The sequence below is a fragment of the Poecile atricapillus genome, chromosome 6, assembly GCF_030490865.1.
Source record: "Poecile atricapillus isolate bPoeAtr1 chromosome 6, bPoeAtr1.hap1, whole genome shotgun sequence".
Classification (NCBI taxonomy): domain Eukaryota; kingdom Metazoa; phylum Chordata; class Aves; order Passeriformes; family Paridae; genus Poecile; species Poecile atricapillus.
In genome coordinates this window covers 30528981-30545970 of record NC_081254.1, presented here as the reverse complement: position 1 = coordinate 30545970, position 16990 = coordinate 30528981, and the positions used below count along the sequence as shown (strand labels likewise).

Sequence of the window (16990 nt, the reverse complement as noted above, 5' to 3'; positions counted from 1 at the left end):
AGCCAGAGCTCACCATCCCAAACACGGGGCACCCCCGAGGATCCCCCGGAGCCGCCCCCTCATTCCAGCGCCCCCGTCCTCCTCTCCCGCCTCCAGCCCGGCCCGCTGAGGGGCCCGGCCGCTGAGGGGCCCGGCCCGCGGGGAGGCCCCGCCGGGCACTCCCCGCTCCCGGAGCAGAGGCAGGTGCCGCTCGCAGCCCACAGCCCGATCCCGGCCGGCTCCGCGGCTCCGGGGCGGGGCGGGCAGGCGGGGCGGGCCGGCCGGGGCAGCCGGCGCTGCTGGAATTGGAGGCTGAGGAGCGGAGCCCAGCGCGGGCAGCGTCGTGTGCGGGACCGTCGGGAGTGCCGGGCTGCGGCCGCGCTCATCGCCATGGAGAAGTACAAAGGTGAGGGGAGAGGGGGTCACGCGTGTCCCTGTCCCGCGGCTGCCGCGCTCGGGGACCGCCGGGGACAGCGGTCCTTGGGGGGTGACAGAGCCGCTGACACGGGCCCCGGGGAGTGCTGTCCCCCGTGTGGGAGCGCGGCGGTGGATGCGGGGCCAGCTCCCGAGGCGATGTTTCCCGAGAGTGGGACCGGGATCAGCTGTGGGGAAAGGGGTCCCTGCGAGTGGGGGCCGAGCGCAGTGCCTGGGGCCGGGAGGGGCCGTCCCTCGGGGTCCTGCTCCGCGGACGGAGAATGGGACGGGAAATGGCTTCTGGGGAGCTGAGCTCCGCGAGTGGGGCCAGGGATCGGGGTCCCCGCAAGTGGGGCCGGGGTCAGCTCGGGAATGAAGGGGAAGCGGAGCCCGCGAGTGGGGCCGGGTGAGGGGAGCGATGGAGAAGGTGCGGGGCAGCAAGGGCAGGTCCTACCCGTGGATGTCAATCCCTGTCTTCCTGTCCAGCTAGGAAAGGAAGGAGAAGGAGGGAGATGTGAGAAAATTTCACATTTTACCCGGTCCGCAGATCAGGACCGTCTCTTGCCGCTTAAAAGCAGCGCCTTGTTGCGTTTTCTGCAGCCGCTCGGTTGTCTGACATTGCCCGCTCCGTCTTTCCTCCTAAACTGCCCATCTGCGTGAACTTCCCACCCTCCCAGGCTGAACAGGCATTGAGTGTCCTGTTTTCTAAACGCAAATAGTTCTGGTGGTTAGGGAGGGTAGGTGAGCAGCTCCCGGCTTTTTCCCTGGCAGGTCTCATCCGGGCTGGCTGTCACCCACAGCCCATTTATTTCCCCTCAATCAATGGCTCTGGCGCTTCCTGTGTGATGCTGCTTGGTCACGAACACCCAGACTGGCACATCGCAGGTCCGTGCTGCTGTGGGCACTATGTGGATACTTTTCAAACATGAGCCCTCCTTGCCAGCTGAGGGGGGAGGAGGTGGGATGAGGTGCCCGGGCACGGAGCACTCGGATGTGTGCGGGTCCTCTGTCATTTCTGCTCCTGCTGATGTGTAGAAACCTCCCCCGCAGGAGGGAGCATACAGCATGGAGTAAATCTGCGGTAAATTTTACCTGTTGAGAGGAAATGTGACTCTCCTTGTAATTGCTGTCCTCCTCATTGAACTCGGTCATTTAAATGGGGAACTTGGTACTAAAGAAATGTATTTCTTCCAGATCCTGTTTGTACTTACTTCTGTCAAACCAGAAAGGTTTGCTTAGACCTCAGTAGATGCATTTGAGCTAATAGCTCATTTCCTAATCCTGCTTTTGTGGGGGCTCCATATGTTGAGGTATCATACTGTGTAAAGTTAACTTTTGCCAGGACTGTGTGTTTTTTTCACTGTGCAGTACTTTAGCATTCTGACAGGGCTGGCACTGTGCTGCCTGTTGCATTTTGATCCTTTTCCTCCTTACAACTGGTGCTCTACAGGCCTGATAAGCACAATAATAACACACTGCAAAAACGATCTTAAGGATTATATTACAAATCAAATAGTTGGTTTGTTTTTTGGGGTTTTTTTCTATCCTGGCAGGGTCTGCACAATTCCATTCAGTTGCAGTAGCAAAGCAGTAGATTCATTAAGATTCAGCTATGTTTTGTATATTGTCTTTTTAAATATGCACACTGCTCCCTCAGAGCAGCGGGGATGTTCTGCACATGTGTGATGAATAAATAGCGAGCGCAACTGATCGCGGAGCCCTGCCAGTGCTTTTTTGTGTTGGTGCTGAGTGTGGGAGCGGGGGTGGTAATGAGGCACCGCCAGCCTGCGGGGCGGCCACAGATGATGGCACAGCTGGGTCAGTGTGTGGGAGGTGTGCCCAGTGTGGGGGGTGACTGGACTCACCTGGAGCTCTGGGGTAAGGGCTGGGCTGGAGGATAACATGTGGGAGTTGGGAGCCTTAGGAGCAGGTTGAGAAGGCAGACAAGTGGGTTGTTACTAATAATCATGGGGGATATGTGCCTGTTCTGGTGGGGATAACTTGTGGATGCCTTGCTATGTGAAGTCTTCATCCTTGCCACTAGTCAGGCAGAGTGCTTAGACAGGGAAATCCTGGAATGACAGAGGTGGATGGACTCAAAGAGGGCTGTTGAGCAATGAATTGGTGTTTTGTGAAAACAAATTTGACTGCAAGATCTGTCCTAGTACTTACAAAATTAAGTTTGGAAGCATCAGCAGACAGCAGCATCTTTATTTTAAACACGGGCAGGGATGTGCAAGTGTCACCTCCCAATGGCAGGTGAAGCAGCCACAGGAATCTGGTTGGGTAGAGCGTGCAGAGCCAGGTGGGGTGGGAGGCTGAGGCTGGTGGCTGGCAGGGTGGCACCCATGGAGTGGGAAGAACTCAGGCTGTTGGACTTGTGTGGTGGGAAGTGAAGGAGAGATTGTGAAACTCTCCTGGGAATGGGTTTCCTTTCCCAGTCACTGCAAAGGAGGTTGCAAGGCCAGCTGCATAGGAGGACACTGCCTCTTGACTCCTCTTAGGCTATTGAAGCTCTGAAGGATAATCTTCATGTGCACGAGGTTTGTTTTTCTCTGCTAGGCTGCCCTAAACAATGTCTGCTGTTGGTGAAGATGCTGTTTAGAAAAGCACCTTCTCCCTAAGATTGGGGAGTGTGTGTGAGGCATAAAGAGCAACAGACCCAGCAGCCCAAAGGGACAAGAGGGAGATCTGCAGAGAGCAGGGGTGACCAAGAGTGGTCACTGTACCCACAGCTGCATGGTGATGAGGATGGAGCTGCTGGTCTCTTGCTCTTGCTCCTCCTCTGTTTCCTGTGAGGGCTCTCTCCCCCTTCCCATGTGTTTTGCCTTTGAATATGGCAACTGTCCCTATTTGTGCTCCCTCTTCTAGGGGCATTATGGCTTCTTGCCTGCTCTTTACCACGGTTGTCAGACATGGCTGGCTGCTCTGTGACCAGCCATCTGCAGGCTCTGGGAGGGGAAGAGGTGCTGGGTGCAGTTACTGGTGAGGGATGTGTTGGTGACACCTTCATTTACACACCATCTCTCTCAAGTCCTCTCAGACTGATACCCTTGTCACCGCAGTCATGGGTGATGCAGCCCTATGCTCATGGTCTAAAATGTCAAGTGGTGTAAGTCTGGAGAGTTTTGTAAGATTATCACTGCATTTTAAATGTGTTGGAGGTCTGTAATGGAAATTAGAGCAACTTCCAGCCCAGCTCTTCAAAGAGAAGTGTTTGGCATTTATGTTTTACTATCTCTGTTGAGCAAAGATTTAAGCTCACATTCCTTGTCAGAGGGTCCTTGGAAGTGTTTGCAGTGCTCCCCCCATGGAGATGAACATTGTTTGCCCATGCAGGAGAGGTTGTCTTCTTAAGAGAAGCCAACAGGTTAGTGTTGATAAGGAGTAAAATGGTGATTTGGTAGAAAGAAGTGTTTGTTTGCAAAGTTAATGAGTTTTAACTGGGAGGGGAAAGGGGGTGGGTCTGTTTAGGACTAGGGCACGTGTTCTTTTCCACATGATCTTGCACATACAAAGGGATGTGCTTTGGGTTAGACTTAAAAGTGGAGACGTGAGTGAAAGACATGAGCCCTGGTAACAATCTGAGGTGCTTTATAAACTGTTATTAATTAGAGTTGGAAATAGATTGATTCATATTAACAAGATCTGGGCTCTCTGCAGACATATGTGCTTTCTCCTCAGCTGATTGTCCACACAGCTGTTGTGTTTAACTCATTGTCTTGGTGTGGCAACTGGAGAAAGCAGGGCAACGTACTGCTCTGTGCCAAATCCAGTACAACTTTCAGCTGTTGGGCTGAGCCTTCTTTTAAATGCAGATGAAAATTAGTGTCATGCACAACCTCGTAACTTACACAGTAACTCTCACTTATGTGAGAGGGCCCCTGGTTGGTATTGGAGAATGGAGAGGACTCTGTTGGGGAATAGGCAGCAGGAGTGCAGCGTTATTTACTCTGCAGGGCTTGAAGACATGAAGCCTTTATTCTGCAACTGAAACCAAAGCCTGTCTCAAACATCCGCCATGCCCACCCTTCCAAGCCATCCCACCTGTGCCAGTATAGTACTTCTGTCTCTTCTAGCACAGCTGCATTTCTTGTTTTAGCAGGGCACATGAGGATGCTCTGAGTTGTATTACGTGCACACAAGGCTCTCCAGTGCTCTCCACAGCAGGACAGGCTCACTGCAGATGGGCTGTAGGGATGCTGGCTTCAGCCCCACTTCATGATTAGTGATGGTCCTTGGGAGGTGTGTGTAACTGCCAGCTTTGGGGTGCTCCTTTTGCTACCCCCAGAATGATCACTGGGGCTGGCTCCATGTCTTGAGAGTAAGGGGCAGGGTCCATGCAGGGCAGGGGAGCAGTACCCCTGCAGCCCTGCTGCTCTGGGGTCTGTGCCCCAGCTGTGTCACTACCGAAATTGCCAAGAGCCCTGCTCCTAAAGCCAGGAGAAAAGCTTTCTTCCTAAAAGAAGAAATAAAAAATAGAGGCTAAAAGCTAGCTCACAAGCTCTGAGCCTTTGGGCATCTGCTTTTGGAATGCTCCAGACAGGGCAGGAGCCCTTCCTTTACCTTTGTGTGTAAACGAGTCTCATTCCCCTTCCTCCCCACACCTTCACCTCTCCTCGAAGCTGGCTCTGTGTGCCTGGCTGGGGACTGGAGACACTGCCTGAATGAGTTTATTGTTCCTGGGTTCTCACTGATCGCTTTCATTGAACGCCCACAGCCAGGAGCACAGGGAGTGTCTATGCAAAAATGCTTGTACTGCCTTGTGCTGGAGCATGGCTGGCTCTTTCAACTCCCAGCAGCAAGGGTGGGCTGGGGGCAAGCAGGGAACTGGACAGCTCATGTCACCCAGGCTGTGCACCAAAGCAGCACAGGCTTTAAAATCTGAATTCTGGACACCTGCTCAGCTGCGTACTTGTTCCTCAATGTTTCCATCTCAACATACAGTACATAGGAAGGATTTAGTGACTTGATTGAATCCCTTAAAATTTCATGGCAAATTCAGGACCTGAATCCCTAGCTCCTTCACCAATGGCCAGTGCTGTCCTTGGAACCATCCTCCCTAGATCAAGGGAAATTAGGGATGCTGTTCTTTTGAGAAGTCTTTGTAAACTCTAATTTGCTGTACCCTCTGGAAGGCAGGGAAGTGAATCTTCAGGCAATAACAACCAGAGAGCCCAGAGCTGTAGGGGATGTCTTTGGCGACCAAAAATAAGAGGTACACCTATCATCAAAGGGGATGCAGAGCATGTGCACCCAGGGCATAGGTGTTCTCTTTGAAGCTGTCTGGCTGAACCACAGATCCAGACCCAACAAATGAATTGGGATCCTATAGTCACACAGCCAGTTTGATGACCTGCATATTATTGTTTACTTCATCTTGGAAGTTGAGTCATTTGTACTTTTCTTTTGGGTCAACAGACAAGACAGACTGGTCCAGTCTGTGCTGCAGCTTGTCAGCTCAGCTCTGTGGGTCAGAGATGTCTGTTGGGGCTTTGTTCCAAGGAACTGCTGGTGCGGGTGTTCATACAGCCACTTTCTGGGCTGGAGCTGCTGGGTTGGTGGTGGATTGGAAGAAATGTCAGTGAACTGGCAAATTCCTCTGCAGTAGCTGAGAGAGGGCATTTCCTTTGTAAGAGCTATGCTGCCTTGTGAAGAAGAGGGGTTAAATTCAGGAACTTCTTGCTGTGTGCTGCAGTGCATGGCTAAGAACCTTGTGCGAACTGGAGGAATGACTGTAGAAGTTCACAAACAGAAAATCTGTTCAGAAGTGTTCAGTAGGAAGCCACCAATCTCCTGGTACCTGACATTCTTACTCTTTTAAAAAAATAAAATTACTAAATTTGCTTGATTCCAGGGAGCAGAGCTTTAGGAGGGAAAAGCCTCCAAAGCAAACAGGAGTTGCTGAGGGTGGCCAGAGGAGCCGAGGCCCTGGCGAAGCCCAGTGGAGCGGTGCTGGCACTGTGCCCGCCCGCGCCCCGTCTGCGGGGCTGAGCCTTCGCTCCAAACGTGGCTCCTCGCTCTGGGTTTGGGAACAGCCAGGGCTGCAGCCCCCCAGAGTGGTTTGGCTTGGGGCTGGGAGAGCAGCCCTTGCTTGAGGAGCTGAGAGCAGGGCTGTTTGTGCTGCAGGGAGGGACTGTGTCCCCATCCAGAGGAGCTGTGGTGTGTCGGGGTGCTGTGGAGGGGAGGCCTGGGAAATGCGCTGGGTTGGTCTGAAGTTCAAAGGACAAGGGCCAGGATTTATTAAAATATATTTCCCCTCCGCCCCTGCACTGACCTATCGCTTTCTCCATGGGCAAAATTCCATAGAAAGCAAGCCTGAGGATGGTTTGGAGCATGGCAACGTTGTCTTTGGTTGTAAACAGCTCTGTCTGGAAGTAAATATCTCAGAATTATGGGATCAGACTGAAACTCCCACATAACATACAGACTTGGCCTCTTGCAATTTAATAAAAGTATTTCCCCTCTTTGGGTGGACTGTGCTCTGTGTTGCATAAAGATTTTCTCATGTATTTCTTTATTTTTTTTTCTTTTTTACACTTAGGATCTGCTTAGGATAAAAATATAGTACAAAGCTTAGAAAAAGCCTGGGAAATAGGGATTCACAAGTCTTAGCCGGCAGTTTAGCCTGTGGGCTTCTTATTTCTGAGTGTAGGAATCTCCTCCAGAGATAATCAGGAGCAGTAGCTACCCCCAGCACTGGTGTGATGCACATGGGTTTTTTACTTTGTATTGTAGGAGACTGAATATTTTAAAAAATATCTTTAGATTCCTGATCTTGCTAATAATTAATGAAGCTTTCCAGAGCTGGCACTGTGTTTGGGGTGTAGAGGTGGGCTGCTAAGCAGTTGGGATGCTTTTTGAAGAAGTTTGCATAACACTTTGGCAGCAGCGCTTTGAAAGAGGTGGGTCTGATCCAGGAGATTCTTACAGTTCGTGCTCAAGTTGTGGCTCAAGCTCTTCCCTCTTGGACTGAGTGAGATGGGGAGCAGGTCTTGGTCTGCTGCAAGGAGGGGATCTCTGTCCTGCAGCCCATGTTCTGAGGCAGCCAGCTCAGGCAGGTGACGAGGGGAAGTGTGTATGCAGCTCCTGTGAGATAAGGTATCTGCAAAGAGATCTCTGATCCGAAGTCGCTCTGCAGATCTCATCATTGCTATTTGTCACTGCAAAGTATGACAACTATTAAGGCTGAGAAGAAAGAGCTGGCTCAGAGAACCTGAGTTGCACAAAGTTACATGATGTCACAAGTGGCTTTTGCTGAAAGTCCTCCACAAGTGTGTGTGAAATTTGGGGCTTTCTTCTACTGAGGAATGCAACCAAGCCAGCTGCAGCCCCAGAGCCTTCCAGTAGCACTGTCAGTTTGTCATCTCTGGAAGGAACTCATGTATTTGTTCAGACAGTCCCTGTGCCAAGCAGCTCTGACTTCTGATGGTCCTGCTGTGAATGAGCTGAAATCAGTAGAATGCAGAGATGCTTTTTGGTGCCTGCTGGTAACAGGTACGTGGTTGCAGCAGTTAGGGGCCCAGCACTTGTGGTAGCAAAATATCACAAGTCTGGAAGTTGGGGCTTACTTTAAAAGTGGAGATGTGGCCAGCCCAGACTTGTGCAGTGGCTTGTGACAGCTGGAGGCCGTCTGCTCTATCCATCCCATCACCAGCTTCGTCCAGGCTGCTTGGCTGGGGAGCACGTCCTGTCTCCTTTGTATAAATCCAGCATCTTCAAGGATCTTTTGTGTTCTACTGCAGTCTCTAAAAATGTGCCACGTAGTCTTGAGTGGTGGGAACGTCTGCTCTTTTTATTGTCATGCTTTTCAGACTTCTCCATGGCTCTGGGGAATGCAGCATCAGGCAGAGAGCTGGGATTGTAGTGTACAGTTCCACATCTGCTAAAGGATTGCCTGATCTTGGTAGCTGCTGAAATGTGATGAAGAAGAGGAGAATACTCAGACTAATTGAGCTCAGTTAGCAAAGCAGCTGAGCTGTCTTTACCTTGCAGTGGTTAGCTGGGCAGAGGGGTGGGATGTGAATTCATATCACCCAACCACAGCCAGGTTTTTGGTCCCTGTTGGGAGTTCAGTACACATGCACAGGGATGCATCTCTCTTGCTAAGATATGAACTGTTTGTGAAGTTGGATAAACAAATTCCGAGTGGGGATGCTAGGAAAAGGCAGGCAAGCCTGGCTGCTTCCAGGGGTCAGGAGCCCTCCTCCCCAAGCCTGAGGTCACAGACAGCTGGGGGCACACTGGGCAGGGTGGCTCTGGCTTCACCATCCACTGCTGCAGGGGTCTGGAATGTGCTGGGCAGCACGGTGGCTACGTGCTTTTTCTCCTGGACATTTTTCAGTCCATGTGGGTTGTTTACCTCATCTGGGGCACGTTGTGCTTGGTGCCTGGGGCTCTAGGTGTAGCCAGTGCTGGGCCTGCAGGTGCTTTTGGAGTTCAGCAACCTCACCTATCTGGTTGGAAGATGGTCACAAGTGCCCCAGAGCTGTGCAGTCACCAGTGAAATGTGCACGTGACAGTTTTGGGTGGTTTTGGTTTTCTCCCACACAAGTATTTGTGCTCCACACTTACTTATGTCTTGTTCCTCTGAGCAGCACTGTCAGAGCTGAATATAGTTGTTGGTGAGCCTGTGTGGGGTCACAGTGACCTTAAAGCCCTAAAAGCTTTTAAAGTGACCTCTGGAATAAATGAGTCATGTCTGCAGAGCAGCTTCTTCACCCTTCACCCACCGGGTCATCCAGCAATACCTCCTGTGGCCAGGCTGTGAGAAAGCTGTACGAAGACATGAGGACTAAACTTCCCATGATGGTCCTAATCAAGGGTTACTGGATTCTGTCTATAACTTAAGTAATCATAACACTAATGAGTTAATAATATAATCAGTTTCTGCTAGCAATGGCCTGTCTTGTTTCAATGGAAGTCAGCTACCAAACTATTCAGCAAAGCAACACTTGTAAATCATTTACTCATGAGTTAAGAATGGTATTATTTTATATAAACACAGGTTTTCATTACTGCTTCAACTTTATTCCATTTTCTCTCTACTAATTGTGTTACAGGATACACACAGTGTCTCTTGCCTTTCTCCAATAAGCAGCTCTAGCTGATGATATTATCTAGTTGCCTACGTGCCACATCAGTTTAATTTGCTATAGCTAGAGCTTTGAAATTGTTCTGCTCATGAGATGATGCTTCTTGAAAACTAGGTTGTCTTCCAGATGTTGAAAGGAATTATTGACTTGTTTGGTGCTGGCTGTCCAAATGCAGTTCTGTACAGACCCTGTAACTGATTAAAGCGTGTCAGAAAATTATCAGTGCTCCAAGTGTGGTTTGGCTTATGTTTGAGTCTGTGTGAACTCCAAGGTCTAGGAAAATTCACCATTAAATCAATCACAAAATGTATTAATTATGCCAACATATACTCTTGATTTCTGGGACATTGAACTATAATTCTGTCTCTGACTGTGAGCCACAGCTCTGGAGACACTGTTGATGTGGTCTGTCATCTGAGCACTTGGATCGTGGTAGCTCATCACACTCTCAACTCAAAGCTCTTGCTTTAATCACCTGTCTATTCCAAAATATTGAGGCTGTTTGTATGGGTTTATATGTGTTGCTCTTGTCTATACTGAGCCAGTGTAAGCTGGCAATGTGTGAAGCCAGACCTGGCGAGGATGCTTTAAGCCTGTGCCTGTTGGCATCCTGCACTACTTTACTTGAGTGAATGTAGTTTTCCTATCAGGTTATTCAAACAGATACTCTCTGAGTGTAAAAGAGATCTATTTCTGGAAATTGAAGTGGGAGTTGGCAAAGTGGGGGGAAGTGAAATGGTAATCAAAATTCCCATACTTTATCCTAAAGGCTGAATTCCCACATCTGGCTGAGAAGAGAAACAAATGCTTTCTAGACCCAGGAGGCTCAGCATTACCCAAAACGGAATGATTTATTTTTAATTCTGATAGTTCACTGGAGCTCTTAAACCAAAAGAGCAGTGACAGTTTTATTATACTGCTTAGAAATAAAGGCAGCAAGCTCTGGGCGATGCTGAGGTTGAAACACCTGGAGTGCTGAAGGAAGGGAGGGCAGGTTCATCCAGACATTTGACCCCTGCTGAGTCCAGCCCAGCCACAGCAAGGCCTGAATTGGAGGGGCAGCACCCAGAGGCAAGGTTTGACTCTGGCTGGAAATCTGTGTTGAACAGCACAGGCTTTCACATTCGTGTTTCTTTGGATTGGCTACGTCAGCCTTCCTGCAATTCTTTGGCCTAAATAATGGCATCCCCTAAGCTTATATGCTGGGTTGTTTTTTCATCTGCTGCTGCTACCATTTCAGCTATGGTCAGTCTTGCATTCTTGTGATGGTCAGTTGCATGCATCCCACAGGCATGCCAAAGCCTTGGGGACTGACAGGAACACAGCTGGCTGCTGAGAACAGTACTTGTGTGAGAGGGATTTAGGATCATAAATGGCGTGTCCTATTAGTGCTGTGCAGGGGATGAAATGGACCATCCTTGTGATTAATTCAGGCTGTTAGCTGTCCCTTTGAAACTGGCATTGCCTCAAAACCAGAATAAGATCTGTGGGCTGTTGAGTACCACTTCCAGATCACACCTTTGGCTGCTCGGTGTCTTCATTAAAAAAATGTGTAGGTCTGGGTGATGCTCCAATGCTTTCTTTAAGGTGTTCTTCTAATGTTTAACCCTGATCACACAATTTCACTCTGACATTCTGATTAGCTGCAAAATCTTTGCAGTTTGCTTTTGTTCCCATGCTGGATGGAGGTTTTTGTTGGAAATGCTCTTTTTCCAGCATATGTTCTTGTTTGTCCTGATAAACATGCATGTCTGTTGGCCCACGTTTAGATGAGGTGGGAAGGGCCAGATTAATTCCTGGTGTCTTTCCAGCATAGTCAATGGGCTGACCACAAAGATCAGACTGGGTCTGAGATTTACCCTGCATTGACTGCAAGTTTTACCAGTTTTTACTGATACTTTACTTAACTGTATTTCTGGTGCAATTGATAAAGATGCCTTTGAATTTAATATAATTTAAGCTGATTTGTTATAGAGGGGGATGTAGAGCTGACGGCTCCTTAGCCAAGCAGACATGCTCAGAATTCCAGGTGCTAATAGCGCTGACGTGGCTGATCCTTGCTCCAGACCAGGGTCTGGACTGTGTTAGTTATTTGGACTATGAAAGATGAGGAGATTCTACCACCCTGGAGACATGCTTTGTGAAAATGCAGCCAAATCATCTGTAGACACTTCAGCAAGTGACATCTTCACCTTCTCTGATCCTCTAGGCTGAAGCCGTTCCAGCTTCTGATGAAATGGTGCTCCTGGGAATTCTTGCTTATCCCAGATTCTGGGATGGAATTTCAAATTTTCTTTCACCCATTGATTGTACAATTGCCTTTCCTCATTCATGCAGTTGCTTTTTGTTGGTTATTCACAAATGTGCAGGCCTGCTCTGCCATCTTACTGGCAGAACGAAGGAAAATGTTCTGTTTTGAATGTGGAAAGGGAGTTGCTGCTTAGCACAGACAGAACTGGCTTCTAGATGAAAGAGTCAAATACCAAACTGTTTTGTTTCAGTTTGAGCAGGACAGGCTTTGATCTAGAGGAGATGACTCAGTCAGTAGCAGGGAACAATTCTTTATAGTGCATTTAGGAATAAAACCTGAAGATTTAGGCTATGATGGCTTTGACACATCAGTCATAGCGTATATTATGTGAAAATGAAAACCATAAACATCTGAAATTAAGTGTGGAGGCTTTTCTGAAGAGAAAAAACATTTCTGATACTGGTTGCCAAGAGTTTTCCTGGGGGTGTGGTAAGATCATTCCTATTCCTAGATAGGAATAATGAGTAGTGTGGACAAAGCAGGAAGGGGAAAGACTTCCTGCAGCACAGCTCAAGCCAGAGGCGGGGCCAGGATGAAAATTGGGATCTCCTGGCATCAAGTCAGGCTCCATAATCCATCTCTGCTGCTCTTCACTCTGCCTCGACGCATCTTCCCCTTTGTCACCTCTCACAGCACTCTGCATCATAAGGCGGCTGTGGTCAGACCCTGCTCGGTCACTGGGCTGGCTCCAGTTGCACAGAGCAGGGATGGCCAGATTCCTGCTACTGAGCTGCTTTTATCTGGAGCCAGGTGACCGGCCCTGATCAATGCAGCTGTGTTTTGTGGCACTGCAGCTGGCCAAACAAACACAGCTGGAGCACGGCTGGGTCTCTGCGCCTGCTGCACACACCCGCGTGGAGTGAGAGCTCTGTGGCGTGGCCAGTGTCCTGGGGACGTGGTGAAACACATCTGGCTCCACACAACGGGCTGCTGGCAGTCCCCAGTGTGAAAGCAAAGTGTCACTGGTGCTCATTATTTCTGCAGCTTTATGCTACATCCAGCCCCTGACCTTCATTTTGTTCTGTGCCACTGTCCCATGTAGACTAAGAACAAACGGGTCTCTACCTGAAGAATGTTTCTTGGTTTCTTTTTGGTGGCTGCATGCAGGAGGTGATGAGGGCTTCTTTTGCACAGCTGCCTTGTGAAGTATCCTTCTGCTAACAGTTTGTTTCTGCTCAGGCTGAGGAGTTATTTCTCCTCAGTCTCATGATCCCGCCTCCTCACCTGCACCATCTCTGGCATTAGTTCCCCTTCTCAGCAGCAGACAGCTCTTGACTTTCCACAGGGTTCTGCTGGCTTGACTTGACAGTCTGGACAGTGATGGGAGCAGGGTGCTGGGGCAGGGAACCAGTTGTTTGGCTAGCAGTTCTGTCAAGTGAGCTCACTTGGGATGCTGAAGATGTGCAGGTCCTTCAGTGATGCTTGGGAGCAGGACTCACCTGGTCTGTCTCATAGCCCTGGTCACAGAATTTGTTACAAAATAGGAGTCTGATTAGGTGGCTCAAGCTGTGCAGGTTTGGAGGTGACGTACCTCCTCCTAGAGAGAGAAAAGATCCTTTGCGTCATCTAGTTCATCCTGTGGTCTGGAGAGTGTACATCCTCTGGTGTTCTCTGCATCTAAATGCAAAATATTCCCACTGAGGTGACTTGCCTCAGTTCTTCTAAGGATTGTCGCATGGTCTGGAAGGTTCTGTTACTCTTGTGGGTGTGATGTGTAAGGGCATCAGGTTACTGAGATTGGATGTATATCATGGAAGAATCAGATCGTTTCCTTGCTTGGCATGGCAAACAAAAAGCCATTTTCACTGATGCCAAAGAACAGCCAGTGCTGTGATGTGAGAACTGGAGACAGTGTGTCTGTATCAGGAGATGTGCTGAGGATGCAGCTACCCACATTCCATGCTGCCACCAAATCAGAGCTGTCCTGGCTCTGGGTCACAGCCAACCTGCACTCAGCAGGCAGTGGTTGTCCCACTGTAGTGTCACCGTGCAATTTGTCAGGCTGGTGTGAGAGTGAGAGCAGAGGTTGTGCTTGGAGAGGGGTGAGAATTTCAAGGCTTGAAAACAGAAAGTGTGGAGAGTGTGGCTGGAGGGCAGTAAGGTGCTGGCCAAGCACTGGCTGAGCTTCAGGTAGGCACCAGGGACTAGCCATGACAGGAGGGCTCTCTGCTCCCTGCAGCTCCTGGGGATGCATCCAGGGTAGCCCCCCCAGGCAGGGTGTGCAGGTGAGGGACTGACCTGGCAGGTGTGGGACAGGGCTGAAGGATTGTGCCCTTTCCTCAAGGAGAAAGGAGCAGGGTCACAGGTGCTTTCATCCTGGACTGTGTGGGAGGGAGGTGGCACCTGCTGTCTGTCCTGAAGTAGAGAGGGCTGAGAGCTCCCAGATGTCATCACATCCTTCTCTTCCTCTCCAGCTTCCCTTTGCACATACCATTATGATGATTTGTTTTGCTGATGCATTTCCAGGAACTAACACCCATTTTCAAAGACCTGCAGAGGCAGAAGGGGTTCCCTTCTATGAAGGAGCAGATGGTTAATTTTATATTTTAATAGTCTTACTGTGGGCAGTGGCTCTCCTGTTACAGAAAAGACTTCTTCAACCCAGAGATCCTTCTTTTAGATTATGTCTTTACCCAGTCTTTTCAATAAAATAGTTTAAAATGGTTTTTTTATGTTCCCTTGTTCCAATTTACTCCTGTCTTGAGTGCACAGAACTGCCTTGGCTATAAAAGAAGATTGTGAAAATTAATAGCTTTACCCAGTGGCATTACATGAATGTTAAAGAAGAATAATTTTCTTGTGAGTAGCTCTGGAAATGTATTTGTTCTCAAAGAGACTGGAAATGTGGGCTCCAGTCCTCCAGGAAATGGACTGAACCAGAGGTGTTACCGGGTGTTTTTTGAGTGAAGCTGCTGAGGGACCATGATAGTTTTACAGACATTCTTCTCTGTTGGGCGGGACACATTCAGTGAGAATTTTCATCTGCAGCCATAAAACTATAACCTTTACAATTAACTGGGGGTTTTGGACAACATTCAGATCTCATAAGATTGATGTTTATGAATTATAAATAGCAGTAAATGTACCTAAAAGACTTGGGTGCCATAATGGTTATTAGCTACTCTTAATGTATGTTGTAACTTAATTGATGGCAGTCCTTGAAGCTATAGGGGTGTCCATACTGCAGTATGGTTATGGAGTTCTCTTAGATGGAGGGAAATTGATGTGGTAAACAGATCAGGAAACAAAAAAAAATCCAAAAAATCTGTAGAAATTTCTGCTTGCAGCAAAGACCATACCTTTTGAGCATTGGACAAAGAGATAATAAATTATAAATTCAGCAGGGAACAAGGAAGTCATGTAGCAACTGCAAAAGATCCAAACATATGGAAAATTCAATTCTGTAGAGAATTAAGTCACTATTATGTAATCAGGATCAATGGAAATGAGCTGATGTCAGTATTGGACTAGCTTAATGCATGGGTGGAAAATTGTGTTGTCTCAGAGAGACCTGCTAATAGGCGTGGAAGCTCCATGTATGTTGCATGTCCATTAGCTGTTGGGTTTTTTGACCTAGGAGGGGCCTGATACAAACCCAGCAGAAGTAAATAAGCATTCCATGAACCTGAAACTCATTTGGGGTCTGAAGGCAGAAGATCTGTATGAGGTGGCAAACAGAAGAAGCCTGGGATGCACACGTACCTCATGCTGGTTGTTCAGGGTGAAACTTAGACCTTTTTTTTTTCATCTGTCTGAACCTTTTGCACAGCAGGTTACCTGTCTGTCTGTCCAGCCTGGGCCACAGTGGCCTTACAGCTTTGGAAAGATCGTGCCAAGGTAGGGGCCCAAACCCCCAGCTGGACTGGAAGGGGCTCTGCCTGGCAGGAGGAGAGAGGGGTGTCCCGTATGCCCAGGGCAGGGGACTCAGAAGTGTTGGACACTGATAGCATTGTAAAACTGCCCAAAGACCCTCTGACCTTCCTATGGCATGACTGTGATCCCGTGTGGGATCATGTGGATCAACATGTGGTGGGGAAGGGATGCAGAGCAGAAGCTCCTGGAGGAGGGCAGGCAGCTGAAGCACCTGGCAGAGTCCTGTGCTTGCTGATCTGCTGTGACAGGGTTTGGCAGCAGCAGCAGCTGAGCTTGGAGCTTGTCCCTGAAAATAAGCCATCATTAGCCTGGCAGCTGTGCAGGGAACAGCAGAACCTGCTTCTTGGCATGAGCATGCTCTAGTTGGTGTCACTGTCCTTGGGAAGGAGGGGCAGCAGTTCATCGTCCTGGGTGTGCACATGTGTACTCTGGGCAGTGTGAGGGAATTGGCAGCACAGGAGCGCACCCTGCCAAAGAGCCTCACTCCTGGAAAAGCTGCCTGGAAAAGCAGGAGCAGTCCTTTGGCCACTGGCTGTCGGGCACTTGGCTGGTGCTGAGAATCCAGATGAGCATCCTTGCCGCTGGTTTGAGAGCCAAGAGGAAGTTCTGGGGAGGTTCTGATTGTGGTGGTTTTGTGGGGATTTTTTTATGGTTGGTTGGGGTTTGATGGCTATCTTTTTTGGCTTGTAAGTGAAGATAACAGGGAGGGCACAGCCTGTACAGGTTTAGTGAGAAGTGCATGCTCTGGGTACCTTGGACACTGTGGCAGTGATCAGGACACTGCACCAGGACTTGCTGAACATGTCTTTGAGCAATGAACATCAGGCACATATTAACTAGAAGAGACCTTCTGCCAGGTGGCAATGGGCTTCATGAGAGACTTCCCCACATGAAATAGGTTTGATATTCTGGAGTGTTACTGTGTATAAAAACATTCTTCTGAATCAACAGATTAGGGAAAAATGTCAGCTGTTAAACGTTAGTGGATGGAGCTGTCACATGAACTGGGTGTGTGGGTGGTTTCGAATTAAAAGATGCCAGAGGTAGGGAGAAAAATGAGATAAAAAGTGGTGGGAGGAGAGTCTGACCTTGACAGTTTCCAGTCCAGTTAGAGCCTTAAGGGCAGGTTGAACCGAGAGAGATTTCTAAGTGGAGTCGAGGACCTGAGTTGCTAAACACTTCTCAAGCACTGGAAAGGAAAGCTGCAGTACCTGCTCTTCTCTGGCTGCTGCTGGTTGCTCTGTGCTGGCTCTGTCAGTCAGACCACCCTCTGAGCTAATTCATCTGGCCAGCCTGATGGGGGAAAAAACACCCACAA

The 16990-nt window shown here is 49.1% G+C and overlaps 1 protein-coding gene across 4 annotated transcripts in view; it reads left to right on the top strand.

The window, feature by feature from the left end:
• The first annotated feature begins 262 nt into the window (after positions 1 to 262).
• AFAP1L2 (actin filament associated protein 1 like 2) overlaps positions 263 to 16990 on the top strand; it is a 65181-nt gene continuing 48453 nt past the window's right edge. For all 4 annotated transcript variants that reach the window (XM_058841672.1, XM_058841674.1, XM_058841673.1 and 1 more), the window contains exon 1: positions 263 to 385. In XM_058841672.1, coding sequence (XP_058697655.1) covers positions 370 to 385 — 16 coding nt within the window. In that variant the 5' untranslated portion in view covers positions 263 to 369. The remainder of the gene's footprint in view (positions 386 to 16990) is intronic.